The 23,019-nt window shown below is 35.5% G+C and overlaps 1 protein-coding gene across 2 annotated transcripts in view; it reads right to left on the bottom strand.

Moving 5' to 3' along the window:
* Window positions 1–788: 788 nt before the first annotated feature.
* BBS7 (Bardet-Biedl syndrome 7) overlaps window positions 789–23,019 on the bottom strand; it is a 35,153-nt gene continuing 12,922 nt past the window's right edge. Inside the window, exons 9-20 of one of the 2 annotated variants that reach the window (XM_065907101.1) lie at window positions 19,959–20,043; window positions 19,086–19,188; window positions 17,328–17,520; window positions 15,894–15,968; window positions 12,983–13,048; window positions 8,108–8,247; window positions 6,630–6,794; window positions 3,344–3,453; window positions 3,124–3,227; window positions 2,850–2,973; window positions 1,469–1,614; window positions 789–922 (exon numbers count right to left, since the gene is read on the bottom strand). In XM_065907101.1, coding sequence (XP_065763173.1) covers window positions 1,481–1,614; window positions 2,850–2,973; window positions 3,124–3,227; window positions 3,344–3,453; window positions 6,630–6,794; window positions 8,108–8,247; window positions 12,983–13,048; window positions 15,894–15,968; window positions 17,328–17,520; window positions 19,086–19,188; window positions 19,959–20,043 — 1,299 coding nt within the window. In that variant the 3' untranslated portion in view covers window positions 789–922; window positions 1,469–1,480. Of the gene's footprint in view, window positions 923–1,348; window positions 1,615–2,849; window positions 2,974–3,123; window positions 3,228–3,343; window positions 3,454–6,629; window positions 6,795–8,107; window positions 8,248–12,982; window positions 13,049–15,893; window positions 15,969–17,327; window positions 17,521–19,085; window positions 19,189–19,958; window positions 20,044–23,019 lie in introns of those variants that run through there. The other variant, XM_065907100.1, reaches the window with a different exon arrangement.

The following is a 23,019-nucleotide window of genomic DNA, read 5'->3' as shown; positions in this document are numbered from 1 at the left end:
ACATGTTAAAACTTATCATTAGTATTAAATAACATGCATAAATCATTTCACACGCTGCTTATGTAATTCACACTCAAGTGGATGACTATAGTGTTATCTTACCATTTTCGTGCTTCTTCACAGTCTTATCCTTTTTATTTTTCTTCATGAAGATTCAATTAAACTGCCACCTTGAATTACTGTTGATATACGTGACAAACTAATAAACAAGAAATTCAACTAGACAGCCATTAATTTTTATTTCTTTTTTTTCCCCCCAAGGTATGGCAGTCAACAAAAAAAGCACAGAGTGAAAGTCCAGTGACCTAGATATAATTGTGTTCCATTTAGAAATGAAGGTTGTTTAAATATAGAAAAACAATATGGCCTTATTAAAATAAAACTGATAGAAATATGTGCCTTTAACAAATTTTCACATTTAATATACAAGGCTTACACATAACTAATAAATATAATGGTATATAATTGAGGAGCATTGTTGTTTTCCAACAAATTCATAAGTGTGCCCTTCTTGAAAACACAGAATAGTTTATTTTCTATTATAATCCTTATGCCACTTTAAAATAGCACAATCTTAACTATAATATTCACCTGAATATGAATCAATAGGAATTAAGATTGATGACTTCCATAGTCCTCAAGTTATATTTCCCTCTATATATGATAAAAAAGGAAATTAGTATTTATTAGTGCAGGAAAATCTAAGAAGCCATCACTATTTCTGTACTATTCATATGTAGTACATTTGTATAGCCCTACTGGTTACAGCACATCAAATTAAAATCCCCCCAGTCTGTGCAAGGTCTGATTTCCCTGGCCACAATTTAAAGCAATGAGCCAACCCAAGTATTTAACAAACTGAATACGAGTCACAAAACATTACTAAGCAACAGCAAAATCAGTTGTAAATCAATCTCAATTCCTAGAAAAAAAATTTATAGGTTATATCACCTAGTTGACAACAGACATAGTAACCAAAACATAATTGAGGCACCAGAACTTGGGTCCCACATTTATGAAATAACAGCATGTCCTCTTAAACACAGTCTCACTGAGAATCAGTTTTCTTATATGATTTGACAAAATAACCAACATACTGTGAAGATCAATTGAGGTCACATATGTATATACATTTTGAAAACTGTAAAGCAGTTTATACATATGTGTTAGCTTGTTAAAAATTTAAATGTGTCTATTTTCCAAACAATATTTTTTGATTTGAAAGTTAAAAGAGCCACTTGAAAAAAAATTCATTAAAATCTGTTATAATCATTCCATTTAAAAAAAAAATAAAAATTCTCTTTAAAAAAATTACATTTGTCAAAAAAAAAGCACTACAAAAAACAAGTTATACTTCATTTATATTTAGATGGTATTAAAAAGCACTTGAAATAAAAGTACGTACAGTTAGCCGGTAATTCTATTTTAACAATTTTCATTTAAACAGACAAATTCTTTGGAACTTTACCTTGTTTATATTTCATGCAGCATCAAAGAAAGCAATCAGTACATTTTGGTCATAACTGTCCAGAATTTCCAGTAAAAGAGGCACTTTGGTTTTTACATTAGTGCCTTTAAACTTGAACTTATCTATGAAAAGATCAGTGATCATGCCTACAAAGAAAAAAGAATAATTTTCTGTCATTGATTGAATTGATTAACCACACATTATTTAATGAAAGTGATTGCTTGAGAATTTCTTAACACCTGTAATTTGTATTAACATACACACCTAAAAGGATTGGTGCATTAAAAAATATTTATTTGGGGGGGGATTTTATGGCAAATTTCAAAATATAAATCATTTGGCTAATAACTCTCCTAACAACTCGTTACATGCTTTTGATTTTAAAGCTTTCTGAACTGCAAAATTGGTGATAAGAGATGGCAGCTCTGTACCACCCATCTTCTAGGTTATTTTGAGGATAAAAGATCATGTGCTTGCCATGTGGCAAATATTAATATATCAGATATTATTGTTATAGCTTGTGAGCAAGTCTTTGGGCATAAAATAAATTATTAGGAAGATCTTAAGGATCAGTATGGACAGATGATACCAAGTGACTCCATAGATGACTTGGCACAGTGCAAAAAGCATGCATCTTGGGGCAAGGCGGTCCTAATGAAGGCTTTGCCACTAACTACTTATATGGCAAATTCTTAAGTTCAGATTTCAGTTTTAAAAAACATGAAAAAACAGAGACAATACCATCTATCTTGCAGCGCTGTTATAAGGATTAAATATCCCACCTGATTATAAAGATGCATAAATAAATAGGTATACTGTGCATATCAGGTCTTATGTAAAGATTGAAAAAAAAAATTTCCTTAAGCTGTACTTTCCTTCCTCTCTCTCTGCCTCCTCACATCTCCCTCTTGCTCTTGCTTTTTCAATATACTGTGAAACACTCAACTTCTTTCCACCAAAGCAAAATGAGTTCTAAACTATAAACTGACACAACACATATATAGCCCTTATTCAGTTTTGCATAAAAATATTAAATGCTGTATTTTGATATTTCAAAATAGCAATGAAAACTGAATGTTATTTGTATGAAATATAGCCTAAATTATGTTTCATAAAGTATCATACCAGGTTTCTTTATATATATAAATAATTGCATTACATTTACTTCATTTGTTAATGTTTACTTGTATATTCTCAAGTAAAAATATTAAACATTAAAACCAGCTTGACAAAATACACTTTGCAGTACACTGCTGTTCCTGTCTCAGTCATGACTGCTGTGCTCTTCCCCTGTCTCCTTCGGCCAGCTTCCCTCATATGATCCTTTGCAAACAGCCAATAGAAAAGAATATGACAAGATATGATGGAATACTCAACTAACCATAGAGTCTTTCAAGATGTGCAGGTTGCTTTTTGTATTCTTCCTGGAGGTGATCTGCCTCTTCTAGAATGCAGCGATATTCTGGTATCAGAAAGTTTGTGTTTCCCTCATGAACCTGCAATTCCTTATTTAAAATTAAAAATAAAAGCACCTTAATTTCAAAATTCAGTCCAGTGTAAAGTGGACTTAAAGTATAAAAATTTCAGTTCTTTACCATTTTAGAAATCCAATCATAATAAAATAATAATCATGAATCCATGGCAGGCATACTTACTTTTAAAGCATCAATTAACTGCACTTTCTTAGCCAAAAGCAACTGGTACTCCAGCTTTGGGTGGATTAGCTTTAATGTGTGTTTGACTGATACTTCATTTATCTCTAGAAGAAGTTGAGGCAGGCACAATTAGATAAGTCACTTTGATCAGGAACATTCTTATTGTAACAACAACCCCCCCAAAACAGAAAGAATGATTCTTTTTATGCTTTTCTTTTACCATAAGATATGTTGAGGTTAATTTTCCTTTTTGTAGCTTCTTTAGAGAGCACATCTTTTAGGATGGATATAGTAGAAATGTTGTCAGATTTAAAAACTCCTTCGCCTTTTCTATAAAATTAATATTTTTAAAGAAATAGTTTTAGAAAGAAGTACATCCAATAAATATGTCCCGTAAACACATATTTTGTGACTAGAACCTTGTGTTTAGACTTCATTTAATTTTAAATTTCTTTATATACACATCTCACTATTAATGTAAAGCATATTTAAACAGGTAACCTATTACTGTTGTAGTAATTCAAGTTCTAAAAATAGTTGTAAAACTGAGTAAAAGATGTTAGACATATGCCTCCTAAAGATACGACAATTTAAGTCTTCATTTAAAACCTTTTAATTCATTTTCACTAATAAAATTTCCAATAGCTAATACTTTATATATATAAGATACATTTAGAATTGCTTACTTTCATATCAGTTCTTATGTAACACATAGATTACCAGCATGATCCCATGCTTCATCCTTAAATATCAAACCCAAGAGTAACATCTATAATCACAGGACCCTTCTTTTTCTTTAGGGAACTCCTTTGTCCTCTCCCCTCCTTCTCAGTCCTTATAGTTTCAACCCTATTTCTGGGACTTCAGGAAGAAGCTTTTACGTGTGCTTCATGACCACAGTGGTTCATGGTTTAACAATGATGATAATCATGGGGCTTTTATTGGAACTAGTGGAAAAGCAAGGTTATGGTAGCTGAAAAGACATAAAGCTGGATGGAGTTGTTGGTGGCCCCCGTGGCACCACACAGGAAAACCAAGAGCAGACAGAATCAGAGTTGAGCAATGACAAGTGATGAAGTCTTAGGATGGAGAGGGGTAAAGGGATCAGTTAAGCTTCTGATCCAGTTGTGTCTGAAGCAGACTACTTAGTTATACAAGCTGATAAATTCCTTTTGTTTGGGTAAGCCTGCTTACATTTGGTTCCTTTTTATGATGACCTAATTAATATATACTATCTTTACATATTCAATGTGGCCTTTTTATACTGACTGCTGCTGCTGCTAAGTCACTTTAGTCGTCTCTGACTGTGCAACCCCATAGGTGGCAGCCCACCAGGCTCCGTCGCCCCTGGCTAGCTGTAGACAAATGCTAGTTCTTTTTTTCTAGAAAGATTAATAATACACACTTATTTTGATCCCAATTACATTTTAGATATCATGAGATTTTTCCCACTAGTCTTCAACTTTAATGAAATTTCACATTAAATACATATACAGTACCTGGTACTGTAGAACGACTTACACAGTTTATCTTCCTTTAAGCGTTACAATTCAGTGAAGTAAGTGCTATTATTTCCATTCCTCAGAAAAGAAACTGAAACTCAGAAAGTAACCTAGCTGAGGTCAAATAGCTGGTGAGTCACAGACTAGATGCAAACCTAAGCATGTCTGTCTCCAAAGTGTATACTCCTATACTTCTTCAATATATATTTCTTAATCAGGTAGCCAAAAAACACTTACTGAGTGTACCACTATGTCCAAGGGGCTTCCCAGCTAGCTCAGTGGTAAAGAATTCACCCGTGATGCAGAGGACCTGGGTTAGATCCTTGGGGTGGGAAGATTCCCTGGAGGATACGGCTACCCACTCCAGTATTCTTGCCTGGAGAATCCCCATGGACAGAGGAGACTGACCAGGTGCAGTCCATGGGGTTGCAAAGGAATTGAACATGACTTAGCGACTAAACAACACTATGTTCAAAGCCACGTGTTAGACGCGTAAGGATACGAACAAAAATAATAAAGAAATAAACTCTGCCCAGAAGCTTACAATCTGGTTTAGAGACTAGCTTGCATAAAAATTATTACATACTTCAAACAAGTAACAATAAAAATCTAAGACAGGTAAGAATAAAATGCTATGGGAACAGAGAAGAGCATCCAGAAAAACTTCAAAAATGTAGCTACTGAGTTGGACCTTCAAAGAAAAGCAGAGTTTTGACTGTTAAGAATATTTAAGGCTACAGAATGATGAATGATAAAAAGCAAAGATGTGCTACTATAAAAATATATAACATGCCAGGGGCTGTCAAATTGTCTACTATGATTAAAGTGTGAGGTTTGCTGTCATACTCCAAAACACAAGCCATGATTTCAGGCTTAGACACAGATAAGATCCCCTGGAGGGTATGTGAAATAGCCCCTCAGAACTGATGCTAAAACCAATTATATAAGCAAGATTTGGGGAAATAAATATATAAAAAAAAGAAACCAATTAGATTTCTGGAGAGTTCTTGGTCCCAAAGGCTATATTCAAAGGTAAAATTACATGTTCACTGCTGTTTGCTAAACTTAGCATGGTAAAATCTCAGCTAGAAAGCAGGAAGTATAATACCTCAGTAAACTGCTCAGGGAAACAATCTTAAGAGACAGAGACAGAGGGAAGATAAGAAGCCCTCTTCGTTCCAAACAACAAAATTAAAATAAAACAAAAGATCAAACAGACAATACCAACCTACAGCTGGGAGAGAATAAGAAAAAGTCTAAGGGTACAAGGTCAAATCAGATTACAGAGAAACCAGCCTTACCCAACACATTCAGAAAAAGAACACTGAAGAAAACTTTGGCCTCCATTATATCCAGACACAGAAAGTAGGGAAGCCTATGTGAGGGAGGGACAGTGAAGAGGGCAGGAGGGCAACTGTGAGTTTGAGGAAGAGTATGAGAGGATAATGGCCTTCATCTCATAATGTGGTAGCTTCAAAAATCTGCATGTTCTAAGATTTCAAATTCTGAGCCATTTCTTATTTTTGCATAAAGAAACTCAATGGTCATTCTTCTTGTAATTCAAAATGGAATTAGGATAAATGTTCAATTTGGGAAGGACTTGAATGTTTACAATGTCTTCACATTAATAACCATGGAATATATTACTCCATTTAATCAGGTCTTTTATGTCAATAAAATGTTAACATTTTCTTCATGAAGTTCTACATATTTCTAAAAAAGAGCATTCCCACAGATTTTTATGAATATTTTGTTATTGTTGCTCTGAAACATTTTTTAAAAATAATTTATTTTCTAACTGGTTATGGTTGAGAATGGGAAACATATTGATCTTTCATATTTATTGCTAGTCAATCATTAATCCCACTTGCTTTTCAATAGATTCTCTTGAACAGTATAGTTTTCAAATTACATTATTTGCAAATTACTGTCTTAAAACATATGAAAATTTAGAAGTTCCATTTATGTAAAAACACATGTGAACCACAAATAAGTTTTATTCACCTGTAGGTACTTTCAAGTTGTGTATCCAGGAAGGTGTTCTGAAAATAAAATGTCACACATTCTCCTGCTGGAGGTTTTTCAGGAACTTCAGGCATGCAAAAAACCACCCAGGAGTGAAGTTCAGAAAAACTGAACTGGCCTGTCAAAGTCAGCGTATTCATGGGTCTGCAATTAAACAGAAGTAAACATATTTGTGTGGGAATACATGGAGGTATTATATATACTTAATACATTAAAAAACAGAATTTTGCAATAGTAGTTACAAACATAAAAGCAGCCATTTAATTTTTCTCAGGTTAATCTTACCTATCAGATAAACATATTGCTATACCTGTACTTTAACAATTAAATGACATAAATAGCTTGTTTTCATTATAACATGCCTTTCCAAATAAAAATTCAGTTTACTTAGGTCAATTCCATTTTTCATAAGTTCATCTAGTATTTTTATTATACAAACTACAAACATACACATTTAAGGAAAAAAAATCAGCATAATGTGAAAGCAAAGGACTGGGCTTTTTCAAGACAGATAGACGTGGGTTTGAAACACTACCTGCATGCCACTAGAAAAGTTAAGGAATGACACCTTCTATTTTGAAAGGATATGGAATTAATCTTGCAAATCACACATACACATAAAAGGTTGTAAAGTAAATTAAATAAATGTAAAATGAATCAAATGGATAGTTAAGAAAACACAAGTTTATCGAATTAAAGGTACAGAAAGAATTTTAAGAGAATACAGAATAGAAGAAACTCTTGAGATCTCCACACCAACTTTATTTTCAGATATAAAAAAACCAAAACCCAGACAGTTAAATTATTTCCATAATGTCATGTAGGAACATATATAAGACTATAATCCAAGGAGAGCCCAGCTCAAATCAGCCACTAAAAGACAAAGACTCATCTCTATTAGAAATATTAATATAGGTATCCCCCACTTTTTGAAAGCTCACATTCTGCCACTTTGATTTTATGAAAGGCCTACATGAGTACCTATTTTCAGTAACCAAAAAAAAATCCAAAGAGGATTTTTGCTTTTACAAAAAAAGGTACAAAGCAAAAATAGCCTCAGTGTCTGCTCTGCAGCAAGCTGTTAAAGAAGTAGCCTGCACCCCAGCAGCACCAAGAAAGGCCCCACCAAGCCCCTCCTCCAGGAGCTACACTCAGCCTCTGAGCACCAGGCGGCACAGCTCTGAACTCTGTGAGCATCTGTGCTTTATCGCAATTGATTTGGAGCATCCATTAGCAAGATTTGTCCTAAGGTAACGGCTTCTCTGCTTTATGCTATTTTGGCTTATGAAGGGTTTCATTAAAATGCCCTACTTTCAGATAGCGGGGGAAACCTGTACATAGCATTTAATTTTTTTTTTTAAGTACAAATTTGCTACCAGAATTTATACTACTAAAATAACAAGAAAGTTTATATGCATCATGTAATATCCTGAAAATAAACTCTCCCTTTGTCCTACCTGTCATGATCAATAAAGTGAGTTCTTTGATGGAGTGAAAGGGGTTTGATATGGTACTGGCGGACCTGACATGTTTTGGGTTGAATTCTTGGAGTCACATATGCTTGAAGTGTGCCATACTGGCCTTCAATTGAGCGAATCTGATTCAACAAAAAGAGGAAAGAAAATAAGAACAATCTAGAAACATAATGGCTATCTTTAAAATGTTCAACACAAGTAATCAAGTACTTAGGTCTTAATCTCTTCTGTAACACGCTGATGGAAATAATGACATTCTATTCAACAGGAACTTTTTACCACTATAGTAAAAGAAAATTTTAATTTTAGCAATCCAAAGCAAAATTAATCCATCTGTAAGTCATCCCTCTGACCCGGACCTCCACAGGAGACACTCAAACACTCAAAGGAGGTATGCTTGCTCCTTGGAAGAAAAGCTATGGCCAACCTAGACAGAGTATTAAAAAGCAGAGACATTACTTTGCCAACAAAGGTTCATATAGCCAAAGCTGTTGTTTTTCCAGTAGTCATGTATGGAGATGTGAGAGTTGGTCTATAAAGAAAGCTGAGTGCCGAAGAATTGATGCTTTTGAATGGTGGTGTTGGAGAAGACTCTTGAGAGTCCCTTGGACTGCAAGGAGATCCAACCAGTCCATCCTAAAGGAGACCAGTCCTGGGTGTTTATTGGAAGGACTGACGCTGAAGCTGAAACTCCAATACTTTGGCCACCTGATGCAAAGAGCTGACTCCTTAGAAAAGACCCTGATGCTGGGAAAGACCAAAGGCGGGAGGAGAGGGGGACAACAGAGGATGAGATGGTTGGATGGCATCACCGACTAGATGGATGTGTTTGAGTAAGCTCTGGGAGTTGGTGATGGACAGGGAGGCCTGGTGTGCTGCAGTCCATGGGGTCACAGAGTCAGACATGACTGAGCCACTGAACTGAATGGAGCTGAAGTCATCCCTACCACAGTATTTATAGATTTGTCATTCTGAAAGATAAACATTCTCATACACCACCTTATCACATCTAAAAACATAGGTGTATAGTACACTGTCTAAGATTCACATTAAAAAATGGTAAAAATTTAGACATTTTTGTTGAAAGGGTGAGTCAATGACTAACACTTCATTCTCTTAGAAATGGGGGTATTACAGCGTATGGCTATTCTTGTAAAAATCTATTGAAAGGGACCTTCCCTGGTGGTCCAGTGGTTAAGAAGCTGCCTTCCAATGAAGGAGATACGGGTTCAATCCCTAGTCAGGGAACTAAGCTACCACCTGCCACAGAGGACCTAAGCCTGTGAGCTGCAGCTACTGAGTCCAAGCTCTCTAGAGCCTGTGTGCCACAACAAGAGAAATCCTCACTCTGCAACTAGAGAAACCAAGCTGCAATAAGGAGCCTGTGCAGCCAAAATTTTTTTAAAAAAATCTACTGCCAGAAAAAAAAAAAAAGTTTCCAATAACTTAATTCTTGACTTTCTATGAAAACAAAGAAGCATACTCATAACCTAATTATGACATATTTGGATTAGGAAATTCTTTGTACCTTTTTAGTTGGATATCCTGAAAATTTAAAACACTTATAGAAAACTCTAATTCATATAACTGTGAAGACCTAATTTTAGAGGAATTAGAAAGCAGTCCAGCTTCTCTCTCCTGCCCCCCCTTTCAGCTCCTCCCTGCTCCAGTCATGAAACGGACTGCAGAACCTGTTATATTACAAAGGCAGCTTCTCTAATCAAATTGACATATCAACTCATGCTTTCCCTGGCGTGTGAGGGGGAAAAAATAATCAATGTTTTACCTAAATGGAAAACATAAACAAAAGTTTAAAACAAGAATTTTTTGCAAATGTTACACTGAAAATATTTCTCTGAATGCAAAGAGAGAAAACATAAGGAAAGGCTAAATAAGAAAAATACAGGAGGAAAATAAAAAACCCATCCGATAAAGCTATATCTTTAGAGCTTCTTTTTAAGGGGTAAGCTTACACTGGCACATAAATTTTTCCACAATAAATTCATAATTAGTATCAGTTCAATTCAGTTCAGTTCAGTGGCTCAGTCGTGTCTGACTCTTTGCAACCCCGTGAACCGCAGCACGCCAGGCTTCCCTGTCCATCACCAACTCCCGGAGTTTACCCAAACTCATGTCCACTGAGTTGGTGATGCCATCCAACCAACTCATCCTTTGTCGTCCCCTTCTCCTCCTGCCCTCAATCTTTCCCAGCATCAGGGTCTTTTCCAATGAGTCAGCTCTTTGCATCAGGTGGCCAAAGTATTGGAATTTCAACTTCAACATCAATCCTTCCAGTGAACACCCAGGACTGATCTCCTTTAGGATGGACTGGTTGGATCTCCTTGCAGTCCAAGGGACTCTCAAGAGTCTCCTTCAACACCACAGTTCAAAAGCATCAATTCTTCTGTGCTCAGCTTTCTTTATAGTCCAACTCTCACATCCACACATGACTAATAGAGAAACCACAGTCTTGACTAGACGGACCTTTGTTGGCAAAGTAACGTCTCTGCTTTTTAATATGCTGTCTAGGTTGGTCATAACTTTCCTTCCAAGGAGTAAGTGCCTTTTAATTTCATGGCCGCACTCACCATCTACAGTGATTTTGGAGCCCCCAAAAATAAAGTCAGCCACTGTTTCCACTGTTTCCCCATCTATTTGCCATGAAGTGACAGAACCGCATGCCATGATCTTAGTTTTCTGAATGTTGTAATTAGTATAACACAGGGAATATAGCCAATATTTTATAATAACTATAAACAGAGTATAATTTTTAAAAAAGAACACAATTGTTCATAATATTTTTAAAAAGTCATGTTTTCTCTGATTATATACTTCATATTCATTATTTTAAAAATCCAAACAATGAAGAAAAATTAGGATTAACATATGAGTCATCTGAAATCCTACCACCTAGAGATGATCATTATTGCTATTTTGATAGTCAACTTTTCATATATCTATGAAGATGTACAAAAATAAATGCATAATTTCACATGAATAAATTCTATTTATATCATAGACATCTTTTTTATTTCTAATAACTACATCTTCCATTGTCTCTGCCTCTCCTAATACTCCCTACCTCTCCCATCCCACCCAAACCTTCCCCCTGTTGTATGACCTACCATATCAGACAGCTATGTTTCTTTTTATATATTTCTTCATATTTAGATAATATGTATATATATATAGAGAGAACTTCTATCTGTATTTTGTGTTTTTCATGGAATTTGCTCTATGTTAAAAGGAATTGGAGAAGGAAATGGCAACCCACTCCAGTAATCTTGTCTGGAGAATTCCATGAACAGAGGAGCCTGGCAGGCTACAGTCCATGGGGTTGCAAAGTCAGGCATGACTGAGCAACTATCACTCACAAAAGGAATAGATCAACTCATTCTTTATTGCAGCTGTGCAATATTCTATGGAATGGATAAACAGCTACTTATTCAAACATTAAATACTGAGTGTTCACTTTGGTTCCACCTTTCTGCTTCTACAAGCAATGCTTCAGTTAATTATACACATATCTGTGGATACAATACTATGACTTTATTGCTATGAAATAGATTCCAACAAGTAGGACTATAGCCTGTTTTACCAAAGTGGCTATAACAATTATTTCTCTCAGCTATGACTGACAGTATCCTTTTCCTCATCCTGTCACTAATGATACTGCTTTCTCTAAATTTGTGTCAATCTGTTAGACAAGCAGAAACTGGAAGTTCCTTAACCAGATGTGAAAGAGTTATTGTGTACTAGCATCTCTCTTGAAGAAAATCTTATTTTGAGTCTCAGAACATCAGCAATACCAGGAAAAAGTTATATAGTCCTTAATTTTTGGATCACAAATGTACCAAAAATTTTTTTTTAATCTCACACTAAAAATTAAATAAATAAAATATATTTGTGTGCTACAAACAGTATTTAATTATAAAAGTGATTATCCTAGTACATTGCAAAAGGAAACTTCAAAGATTTTACCTGGAATAGATAGATAGTAATGCCATCACTAGAATGCAACCAGAAAAATCCAAATAGGAAAATACAGGGCAAATGCTCAGATATTTCAGTAACCAACTTACCTTATTTGGACTATGACTGAATCAAACGTTAAATTAAAAGCAAAAACCACTACACTTAACATTTGATGATACTAAGGAATTATTAATTTTTCTTTGGTGTGATAACACTGTTGTGATTATGTTTAAAAAGAGTTCTTATCTTTCATACCTATATACTGAAATACTTACCAAAAAATTACATCCTGTATCTGCTTCAAAATAATTTGGAACAGATAGTGACAGCATAAATAAGATTGTTATGAACTGATCATTGCTTAAGCAGGAATCATTACTCTTATGTATGTGTGAAACTTTCCATAATAGAAAATCAGAAAAAATATTTCCAACTAGAGGAAATTTAGGATTGGTAAAAATTTTATTGAATGTGATTAGTTGAGTGTTAATAGACGAGACAGTGGTTTGGGCTGAATTAAAATCAAATAGGTAAAGAATCCACCTGCAATGCAGGAGACCTGGATTCAGTCCCTGGGTTGGAAAGATTCCCCTGGAGAAGGGAATGGCAACCCACTCCGAGATTCTTGCCTGGAGAGTTCCATGCTCAGAGGAGCGTGGCGGGCGATCATGGGGTTGCAAGGAGCTGGGTACATCTGAGCAAATAAGCACAGCAGAGCAGAGCACAGCAGCTGCAGTTTCTCCAGAACAGGTCATTCAAAGACGTTATTCAGAGTGCTTGTTTCAGGGGGAATTCAAGCAAAGACATGTCACATGCTGCAAGATTTACCAAGGGAAAAGAGAGTTCGAACTTTCAAGTAAAGAGAATTTCAAACATTTTTACCTTGAGCTCTAGCCTTGTGGTGTTTGCCTGGCACCGGTAAGTGGCGAGGAGAAAATTGTCATTTGACTAGGAATAATTCAAAAGGTGAGGAGAAGAATGAATCCATGCCTCTGAGAATAACAACAGCATCAACAACAATGACTGTTACCATGTTACTGAGCACCTATCATTTGGGTGGCACTGTGCTGTGAGTTTTACGCTTATTCCTATCAACAACCCTGTGTGCAAAGTTTTAACAGATGAAGAAAACCGGGCATGAAGGGTTAGGTAACTTTCCTGAAGCCAGCGAGTAATAACTGGACTTCAAACTCAAATCTATAGCTCAGTGCTCTCTCCATCTTGAGTCTCTCCCACAGCATTTTAAAATATTAATTGTCCTTCCAAAAACTTAACTGATAATGCAAATTCCTAATGTTTATGCTATAAAGGCAAAAAACATAAATGTTCAGTGTTGAACATATTTGATTTTCACACATACTTACAGACAACTTAGAAATATCTCATCTATGTATTTCCAGCAAATAGCACAGTGTCAAGTAGACCATAGGCATTCAATATATGTTTGTTGAATAAAATTGGAGAGGTTACCCCATGTAATATAACTTCTTGAAATAGAATAATAAACTACTAAAAACAAACAAAAAAAAGTATATCTGGGTGCATGAATTGCAAAATCAGACAAAACAACATGAACTATTTGGTATGCAATTTTCATGTACTATTTCCCTATTTTTAATAAATACCTGAAGAAATAAAAAGAATGCTAATATTAAAAGAAAACTCAAATGTTTTAAACTCAGCAAGCACAGAGGATAAGTCAACTTAAAAATAAATATACTCTTGTGTAATTAAAAACAAATGTTACATATTTCAGTGTTTACAGATAAAATGACTAATTAAAAGAGATAAAATGTCTAGAGTTAGGTTTGGGAAGGGGAGAGAGAGGGTAAAGAGCACAAAACAAGACTGGCCATAAGTTAAAGTTAGCAATGAGTTCATGGAGGTTGTGCTATTCTTTCTCCTTTTATACATGTTGGAAATCTCTATAAGATTTGTTTTTTAAGTCACCATTCTAGAAAACAGGTTTTAAATTAATATAAAATACTCAAAGAATCCTGCATTGATATAAACAGGCTAATCTTTCACTGTAACTTAGGAATTAAAGATCTGAAGCTCATACTAACTTGATTTTTTAAATGATCATAAAAACGTAGGTCTTAATCTTTTGTATTTTATTCTCAAACAGGGATGGCAAAGCATATATGATAACAAGACAACTGCTATTAAATCTCTTGTCAAAAAAAAGTTTTACTCTGACATTATTTTGAAAATTATTCCCTAATATAACTATCAACTTTGTTCTTTATTCTTTTTACCCTTCTCTTTTTAATGCCAGTTCCAGTCTCACTTTCTTCTCTGGCTTGCCTTCTCCAGACCTTCTCTGTACCCTAACTCCTCAGGAGCTACACCTAGCACAGAGATGGCTAGTTGGCTAGTACCACACAGAGGGAATGATGCAGCAAATGCATCCAAAAGCTTGGATATGGGCTCATCCCAGGCACTCTGCACAGAGTCAGTGTTCAATAAATGTCTGCAGAATGAAGGGTAAGCAAGAGTCAGCAAGAAAAAGTGCAGAAAGGCAGGCAGATGGAACAGATCGTGTTTAACTATAGGAATGTGTGAAACTATATAGCATTTTGAAGAAATTTTAGGAACTTCAGTTTGGCAGAAATCATGTGCATGGGAGGGAAGGTAGCAGCTGGTGAGAGATTAAGTTGGAGTTGTAATCAAGAGCTGAATTATGGAAAGTTTTTTATGCTGCAGTGAGAGATCTAGACTTACATGCAGCTCAGGAAAGGTTTTAAAAGGTTTTGAGAAAAGAAATGACACAGTGATGTTTGTGCTTTAGGAAGGCCTTTCAGATGGCAGTGCACAGCACCTCCTGTGATTGAGAGGCAGTACTAAAGGCAGAGAAACTGGAGATGAGTAGTTCAAGCAAGCGTGGTGAGAGCTGGAAGGTTAACAGAAGGGGAAATGGAGCAAAGCAGACAGCGAAGAGCAGGAGGGGGAACTGACGGAAATCAGTGACTACAGTAGTCTCCCCCTTATCTGTGGTTTTGCTTTTTGGGGCTTCAGCTACCCATGGTCAACTGCAGTCTGAAGATATTAAACAGAAAATGCCAGAAATAAGCAACTCATAAGTTTTGCTTACAGAATCACACACCATTCTGAGTAGTGTGATGAGAACTTGTAATATCCCACTCCATCTCATCTGGGACATGAATCAGTCCTTTATCCAGCATATTCATGTTGTATATGCTACCTGCCCCTTAGTCACTTAGTAACCATCTCTGTTATCAGATGACATGTTGTGTTCATGTAACCCATGTTTTACTTAATAGCTCCAAAGTACAAAAGTAGTGATACTGAAAGAAACACAGTATTATTCAAGGGTCGGAGAAGGCAATGGCACCCCACTCCAGTATTCTTGCCTGGAGAATCCCAGGGACAGAGGAGCCTGGTAGGCTGCCATCTGTGGGGTCGCACAGAGTCGGACACGACTGAAGCGACTTAGCAGCAGCAGCAGCAGTGGCAGCATTCAAGGGTTCCATATATTTGTAATTTCAGGCATCCACTGGGGCTTTTAGAATGCACACTATCTCCAGCAGAAAAGAGGGAGGGATCCACTATACTTGGATTAAACAGATCAGAAAAAGGAAAGAATTTAAAAGAACACTCCAGTTTCTGGATTATCTGAATACAGAGAAAGAGAATACAAACAGATTTTGAGGGAAAGGTTATGGAAGGAAATATTGAAGGAACATTGACCCTAATAGCATTTACAGGTTTTATGCAAAATGGCATAATGAAAATGAAAGCATCTAAAGAATTCTTTATATTTTTTACTCACCTCAGAATCACAGCTGCTAAAGCTGACAACAGCAGAATTTTTATCCACATCAAGTAAATCTATTGGAACGTCACTCTACAATCAATATTAAAAGAAAAAGAAAGGTTCAGGCAGAAAACTAGAAATTTTCCAATGCATATTTTCTCTTACAGTTCTCTTTGGTTCTAGTTTATGTTAATCTCTAAATATGAAAGTATGAACTCTCTTAACTTATATTTGATAATATGTACTTCTAGAAAATAAATATAATATGAATAAAGGTCATATTATGACTTATTTTTTTAATTTGGACTAATCAGAGATTACAGAATTTAATCTCTCACTGCTCTTTTTCAAGTATAGTCTTCTTAGACCTTTCTGTCAGTGCTAAAAATGCTACCATGGGCTACATATGGTCATGTTTATTATGCATGCTTGCATGATAAGTCGCTTCAGTCATGTCTGACTCTTTGCGACCCCATGGACTGTATCCCGCCAGGCTCCTCTGTCCCTGGGATTCTCCAGGCAAGAATCCTGGAGTGGGTTGCCATGCCCTTCTACAGAGGATCTTCCCGACCCAGGGATTGAACCCGAGTCTCTTATATCTCTTGCACCGGCAGGCGGGTTCTTTACCACTAGTGCCACCTGGGAAGCCAATGCTTATTTATACCAGTCCATTTTTATAATTTTTTATTTCACCTGTAACACAGAAAGAAGGTGATTTTTAATCTACTCTGGAGAGGTAGCTTCCAGGACAATGAGTCTGCACTGTGCTCTGTATAAATGAGGCACCTAGAGTTGCTCAGTGTAGCAGTCCCTGAGCTAACATTACTTAAGAGAAATTTCTGCCTATAAGTTTTAATTAATAATCCTCCCTCTACCCCATATCTTTTCAAACTTTGTCTTCTTCTTCCTCTTTACTCTTATTTTCCCTTCATCCTACTATCATCCCTTTCCACTCTCTATCTTCTAGTTTAAGAAAAGAATAATTAAATATATTGAAAAATGGTGCTATAGATTATTATCTCTAGGTTTCACCCTTCGAAATCATCTGCTTTGCCTATTGATCCATCTGGAAACTGAAAGTTAATGAGCAGTCTGTACTGTAAACTCTTATTTTAGTATTTGGAACTTAAAGATCCTATTCAGGATATTAAATACTGAAGTTTTACAAATCACATCTTTGTTAAAATTTTCCTAAAGGCTATCCAAAGAAAAAAATCCTAAATGTCCTTCCTGAATCTTTCTGAAACTTAAGTTCACTGGCCTTTTGTTTAATATGTATAGGGTGAAAGTAAAGATATAATTTAAATAATCTATAAGAAAACTGATTATCTAATGGAAGATTAAGATAAATGTTTAAAATCACTGTCTAAAACTAAAAGTGTCCAAAATAATTAGTGGACACTAAAATAGATCCAGTCATAAAACAAAGTAATTATGCATTTTACTTACCTGTATTAAGACATTATCTATCGCTGTCTGCACCTCTAAGATAAGGCTGTAGCTGGCATCATCTTTATTTAATGTAAACTTGTCATTTACACTAAATGAAGGTACTGCTGATTTTGCTTCGCTTGACTGAGAAGACTGTTGATATTTCTCTCTCTCCTGTAGCACTTTATACTGCAGTTGTTCCAATTCAGTCCTAGAGGAAAATATAGAACTTTGTCACCTATATACTATTTGAGGTCTTCAGAATGTTCACAAAAATTTGACAGACATTTACTTCTGCAGAATGGATTTTTTAATTGGTTGCATTTGAACTATAACACAAATAGAAACAAAATTTTTGCCTATCACTGACCAACTGGTTCCATATTATTTATCTATAATCTAAAAACTAAAATATCTTCTCAGCCCCATACCAGCAATATTAATAAAGAGTTGTAAGAATCAAGGCAAGCTGTAAATACACATGAGTCTGGTTTCAGTTACATGTAGTACTAATCAGAAGACAAACTGATTGTTCAGGGGTAGAATATCTTAGATTTAATGAGAAGAAACAAAATGTGTGAAATCAATAAACATGTACCTTTCAGAAAAACATTAGAGTAGACAGACAACATAGACTGCAGAGTATCAATGATAATCATGAGCCAGCTGAAGTTCTACAAGTGTTGGAGACTGAACTGTGACTGCTTTGAGTTGCTCCAGTTAAACGGAAAGGCCAAATGCAAACGAAGCAAATAGTAACTGGGAGAGAACAACATGAGGTTTAGCTACCCCAAGTTTAGGGGGAAAGTCTGGGAAGGATCTTGGAAGAGATATTTACTGAGTGACTCTATGAACAAAACAGACATAACCTTCTCATAAGCATACATTCCAGTGAAATCAGGAAGGGGTTGACTCTGTTATAAATATAAGGTATAGTACTGAGGGCATAAGATAGCAATTCATTAACTCTACTTGGTATCCTTACTGCAGAACATTAGAGCTTTCTCTCCTAGTGACTCTGGTGAACAGGTTTGTGGTGAACTGGTGGTGTAGCTTTAGTGAACTAGTACTTGTGGCATTTTGTTGCCTCAAAAACTTCTGTAGCAACTACCACCAAAAAAAGATTGGCGTTCACTCCCTCAAGAAGTTGGCAAGGGTTGAAGTAAGGAGAATAATCATTAAAAGTTTCAGCAACTCCTACTTCTTCACTGAATGAAGCAATTTTCTTTGAGCCCCTTTTCATAGGACTTGTCAAACTGAACAGGCCGTGAAAGCAATCCTTATGTCTAAAGGAGTCAACATTACTCATTTCCAGCAAGAAAACTTATAAGCCAAAGCTATAGATTTAGAAAGGTCCACAATAGCAGTGAATATTAGAATTAATGAGGAATAGATCCATCTATATTGGCTACTTTCTAATGTCTATAAAAAAAACACTCTATAGTAGACAAATGCAAAAACATATTCTTAGATTTTTCTTAGATTCTTGATCTAAGAATCTAGATTGTATTTTGTTTTGTTTTCTCTAAGATCAAGAATCTAAGAAAAAATCAACATAGAAAAAAACACATAAAAAGTGTATTTCTAACTCCAAATATTAGTCAGCACTTACTGCTAATGTTCTCAAACTGATAAACTTTCACTTAAAAAGGTGATAAACTAATTAATTATATAATTTCTTCCAGTAAAATATATGGTACCAATAAGTAAGAAAAAAACAATAATCACATACTTCATGAAATGAAAAAAAAAAGGCAAACCAAAATCCAAAATTACCGTAAAGAAGAAATTTTATTCTGCATCTCCTGATTAATTTTTAATTCTTCTCCTGGTCCACTTTCCTTATGAACGGGCTGTGTTGTCAGACCTGTAACCCAGCCTGCAGAGATGAATTAAATCATGTACCATTAAGTGCTGCCGGTGTTAAACCCAAAATACATGCCCCTTTGTCCACCAACATCAACCTCATTTAGTTTTGGACTTATTCTTTTTCGAAAAAGCATACACAAAACAAAACAAAATACAAAAGAAATCAAGCTGGAAGATATTCAAAGTATAAAGAAATTATTTCAGATACCATTTTTGCTTTGCTTGAAATGCTGCAATACTGCGATTAAAGAAATCCTTTACTTCTTAATTTATAACTTTAGTTTTCAAGGATGATATAAGTCAACATAGTCTAGCAGATGCAAAAAGGAGCTGATGAGTATGAGTTGCCTTTCAAAAATTACTTTCATGGAAAGTTAAAATCTCATATAACTATTGTGAAAATACAAAAATGACCAACTCAGAAGACAGTAAGTTTTATAAGAAATGTACATAGTAACAAAACAAACTAAATTTCAGTAAATAATAATTTTTAAGTCAAAGGATATCATTCAATTTTCAAAGATACTAGAGATATACTCAACACTTTTAAAAAGCATTAATAAAGAAATTATTTTATAAATCAATAATACTCCTTTCTTTCTTATTTTTAACCAATAAAACTTTTAATGCTAGAGGTAAGAGTTACTTACTAAAAAACTTTTAAAAAAATAATCAAAAGAAATTTATCAAATTTATGTTTTTTTCAAAAGCAATTTATCAAATTTATATTTTTTTTTATTGATTCTTTCAATGAGCTATTACCATTTCCATTTGCTTTACCTGAGTATGTGGATACCACGATTTCGTCATAGCCATCTTTCCCTACACAACCACCCTGGATTGATGTGACACTCTCAGACAACGTCTACAATGAATTTAAGATCAAGCACGTCATCAATAAAATTTCACAAAGTTAAATAAGCTACAAAACTTATTTTCCTATCTCCCAACATTCAATATAATTTTACTGAATACTTATTAAGACACTGAGATTGGAAAGGTGGCCAGAAACTCCAGTGTTTCTAATATGAGGAAAGGAGACTAAGAATGACTCCTGTGTGTGCCACCCCACTCCTGTGTGTGTCATCAATAAGCAAAGATCATATATTTATAAGAGGAAGTTCTTTTTTAAAACACATTACAGAAGCAAAACTCTTAACACATTTAGTTTATTATCTGAATTCTACAGACCACCTCTCATGTGTTTTCTCCAAGTAGCTTTTTAGAATAAAGAAAATGATAGCTAACATGGGACCTTTAGGGAATTTGCTATTATGGAGAGAAACCATGTTTTTCAGGAGTTTATATCTCTTTAAAGCAATACTTCCCAAACTTGTCTGACAATAATTACTTGGATGAGTCAACCAGGAATCTATGTTTTTAACAAACACTCTAGGTCAGTGGCTTCCAAGTTATTTGAAAAGTAATCAATAAGTTTTATACTGCACAACAACAGAAATAACTTACAAGGCTTAAGTATTGTACTCTGTATTGTACTCTGATATATTCTAATCTAGTCTCTTTCATTAAGAAAAAAAATGGGCTGGCAACCCTCTAATGGGTTTGACCAGCAGCTCTGCTAGGTAACTCTTACTAGGCAAAGCCCAAAACCATTGTTCTAAAGGAGAAGGTAGAGGGAATGGACACTAGCAACAAAAATGTAGAAGGCAAACCACTGAGCTATTCCGCAAATCAGACTATCTTAGCTGTTCCTGAGCTAACTACCTGAGGGATTCAAGTAACAGAGGTTTGATTAAATATTTGCATAAAGTTAGGTTCATAAGTGCATTTTTTTCCTTTGGCCATGCTGCATGGCTTGCAGGACCTTAGTTCCCCTACCAGAGATTGAACCCATGCCCCCTACAACAGAAGCATAGAGTCCTAACTACTGGACTGCCAGGGAAGTCTTTGGTATAAGTGGATTTTTAATGAGCGTCCCAGTGTACCTAATATACACTAGAATTCTTTGAACTTGTTTGTTCATGTTCCTGCTGAAGTTAATTCTGAAAAAAACAAAACTGCATCCATTCCTGTGTACATTTTTTAACTTTCAGATTTTAATCACTACTATATTTAAATTACTTAACTTTTAGTCTTTGCTTTCTGACTTCTGAAGTTTTTTTTAATCTTGTTCAGGAAATTCTCTTATCACCAATATTATAAGAACTATGTTCTTATTATTTCATTATGTTACTGTTTTTAGCCATCTTCCTTTCTTCTCTGCCTCCCACCCTCCCTCCCTCCCTTTCTTCTCTTCTTTTATCTATTTATTTTTGGTTGCGCTGGGTCTTTATTGCTGTTTGTGGGCTGTCTCTAATTGCGGAGAGTGGGGGCCACCCTTTGCAGGCGTGCGGGGGCTTCTCCCTGCGGTGGCTCCCCTTGTTGTGGAGCACAGGCTGGAGGTACATGGGCTTCAGCTGCTGCGGCTCATGGGCTTAGCTGCTCCAAGGCATGTGACATCTTCCGGGAGCAGGGATTGAACACATGTCCCCTGCATTAGCAGGCGGGTTCTTAACCATTGGATCAACAGGGAAACCCCCTCAAGTGACTAGTAATTATAACTTACTCTCTCCTCACTTAGAAGTACCTTATTTAACCTAATGTACTCAGTAAAAGTTAAAAAATTAAAAAAAAAACTGTAATTTCTACATTTTTTTGCCAATACAACATTTTAATGAAATTCATTTACTTTATGTACTTCAAGCATCTTTTTATAAAAGTACTAGAGTTGCAGAATTAGTTAATTCAACTTATATTTTGTAAAACCAGTCACACATCATAAAACAAGAGATCCTAGGCAACATAGTATAGACATGGCTTATCTAAGTAACAACACAGAATGCTAATTAGGGGAATTCACAAAAAAAGACCATGGTCACGGTGCAAAATATTGGTGAGTAAATATATATTTATAAGTTTAAGTTAAAATGTGATGTTTAGGATTCCCCAGGTGGTCCGGTGGCTGTGAGTCTACCTGCCAATGCAGGGGACACAGGTTCGATCCCTGCCCCAGGAGGACTCCACATGGTGTGGCGCAACTAAGCCCTTGAGCCACAATCCCCGAGCCCACACGCCACAACTACTGAAGCCTACACACTTAGAGCCCATGCTTTGCAACCAGGGAAGCCACCACAGGGAGAAGCCCACGCGCCCCAACTAGAGAGCAGCCCTACTCACTGCAACTGGAGAAAGCCTGCATATGGCGACGAAGACCCAGTGCAGCCAAAAATAAATTAATTAAAAAATATATTTTTAAATGCAGTGTTTAAGGTATGCGTATATTATCTTTTTATGATCTGCTCCTTAACTTTTTTGATTAACCAACTGTCAATCCAGACTGTGTCAGAAAAGAGGACTTCTGATTAGAAAGACAACAAAGTGAGTGACATCATGAATGAAGATGAGACAACAAATTTGCAGCCTTAACATAATGTGAAAGCAGTACCTCTATCATCAAACAGAAGAAAGACTTGAAAGACATTCTTGTCTTTTAGTGCCACACCTGGCAGAGGGGACACATGCTATGTCATTACTGGCATTTGGAAAAGAAGTCAAAGAGGAGACTTGGGGTCTAAATAGGAAAGTTTCCCAGGGGTTAATGAGAAAACCAAGAGATCCCCAACACAGGATTATTATGTACTTTTAAGCCTAAACTATTATTTGCATCATTATCAAGGTGACTTTTTATACCAAAGTAAGATGAATATGAAATATATCTAGAAAATATGTTGTATAATGTTTTTATCCCCATGTTATCTATATAATACTATACTTTATCTGTGCACCAAAACATCTATATTTACTGACAAGCAATGAAAGGAGGTACTGGGAGAACTTCTAT

Source organism: Muntiacus reevesi, chromosome 16, assembly GCF_963930625.1.
Source record: "Muntiacus reevesi chromosome 16, mMunRee1.1, whole genome shotgun sequence".
Taxonomy (NCBI): domain Eukaryota; kingdom Metazoa; phylum Chordata; class Mammalia; order Artiodactyla; family Cervidae; genus Muntiacus; species Muntiacus reevesi.
Note: the sequence above shows the minus strand (reverse complement) of the source record. Positions and strands in the feature narration are given on the sequence as shown.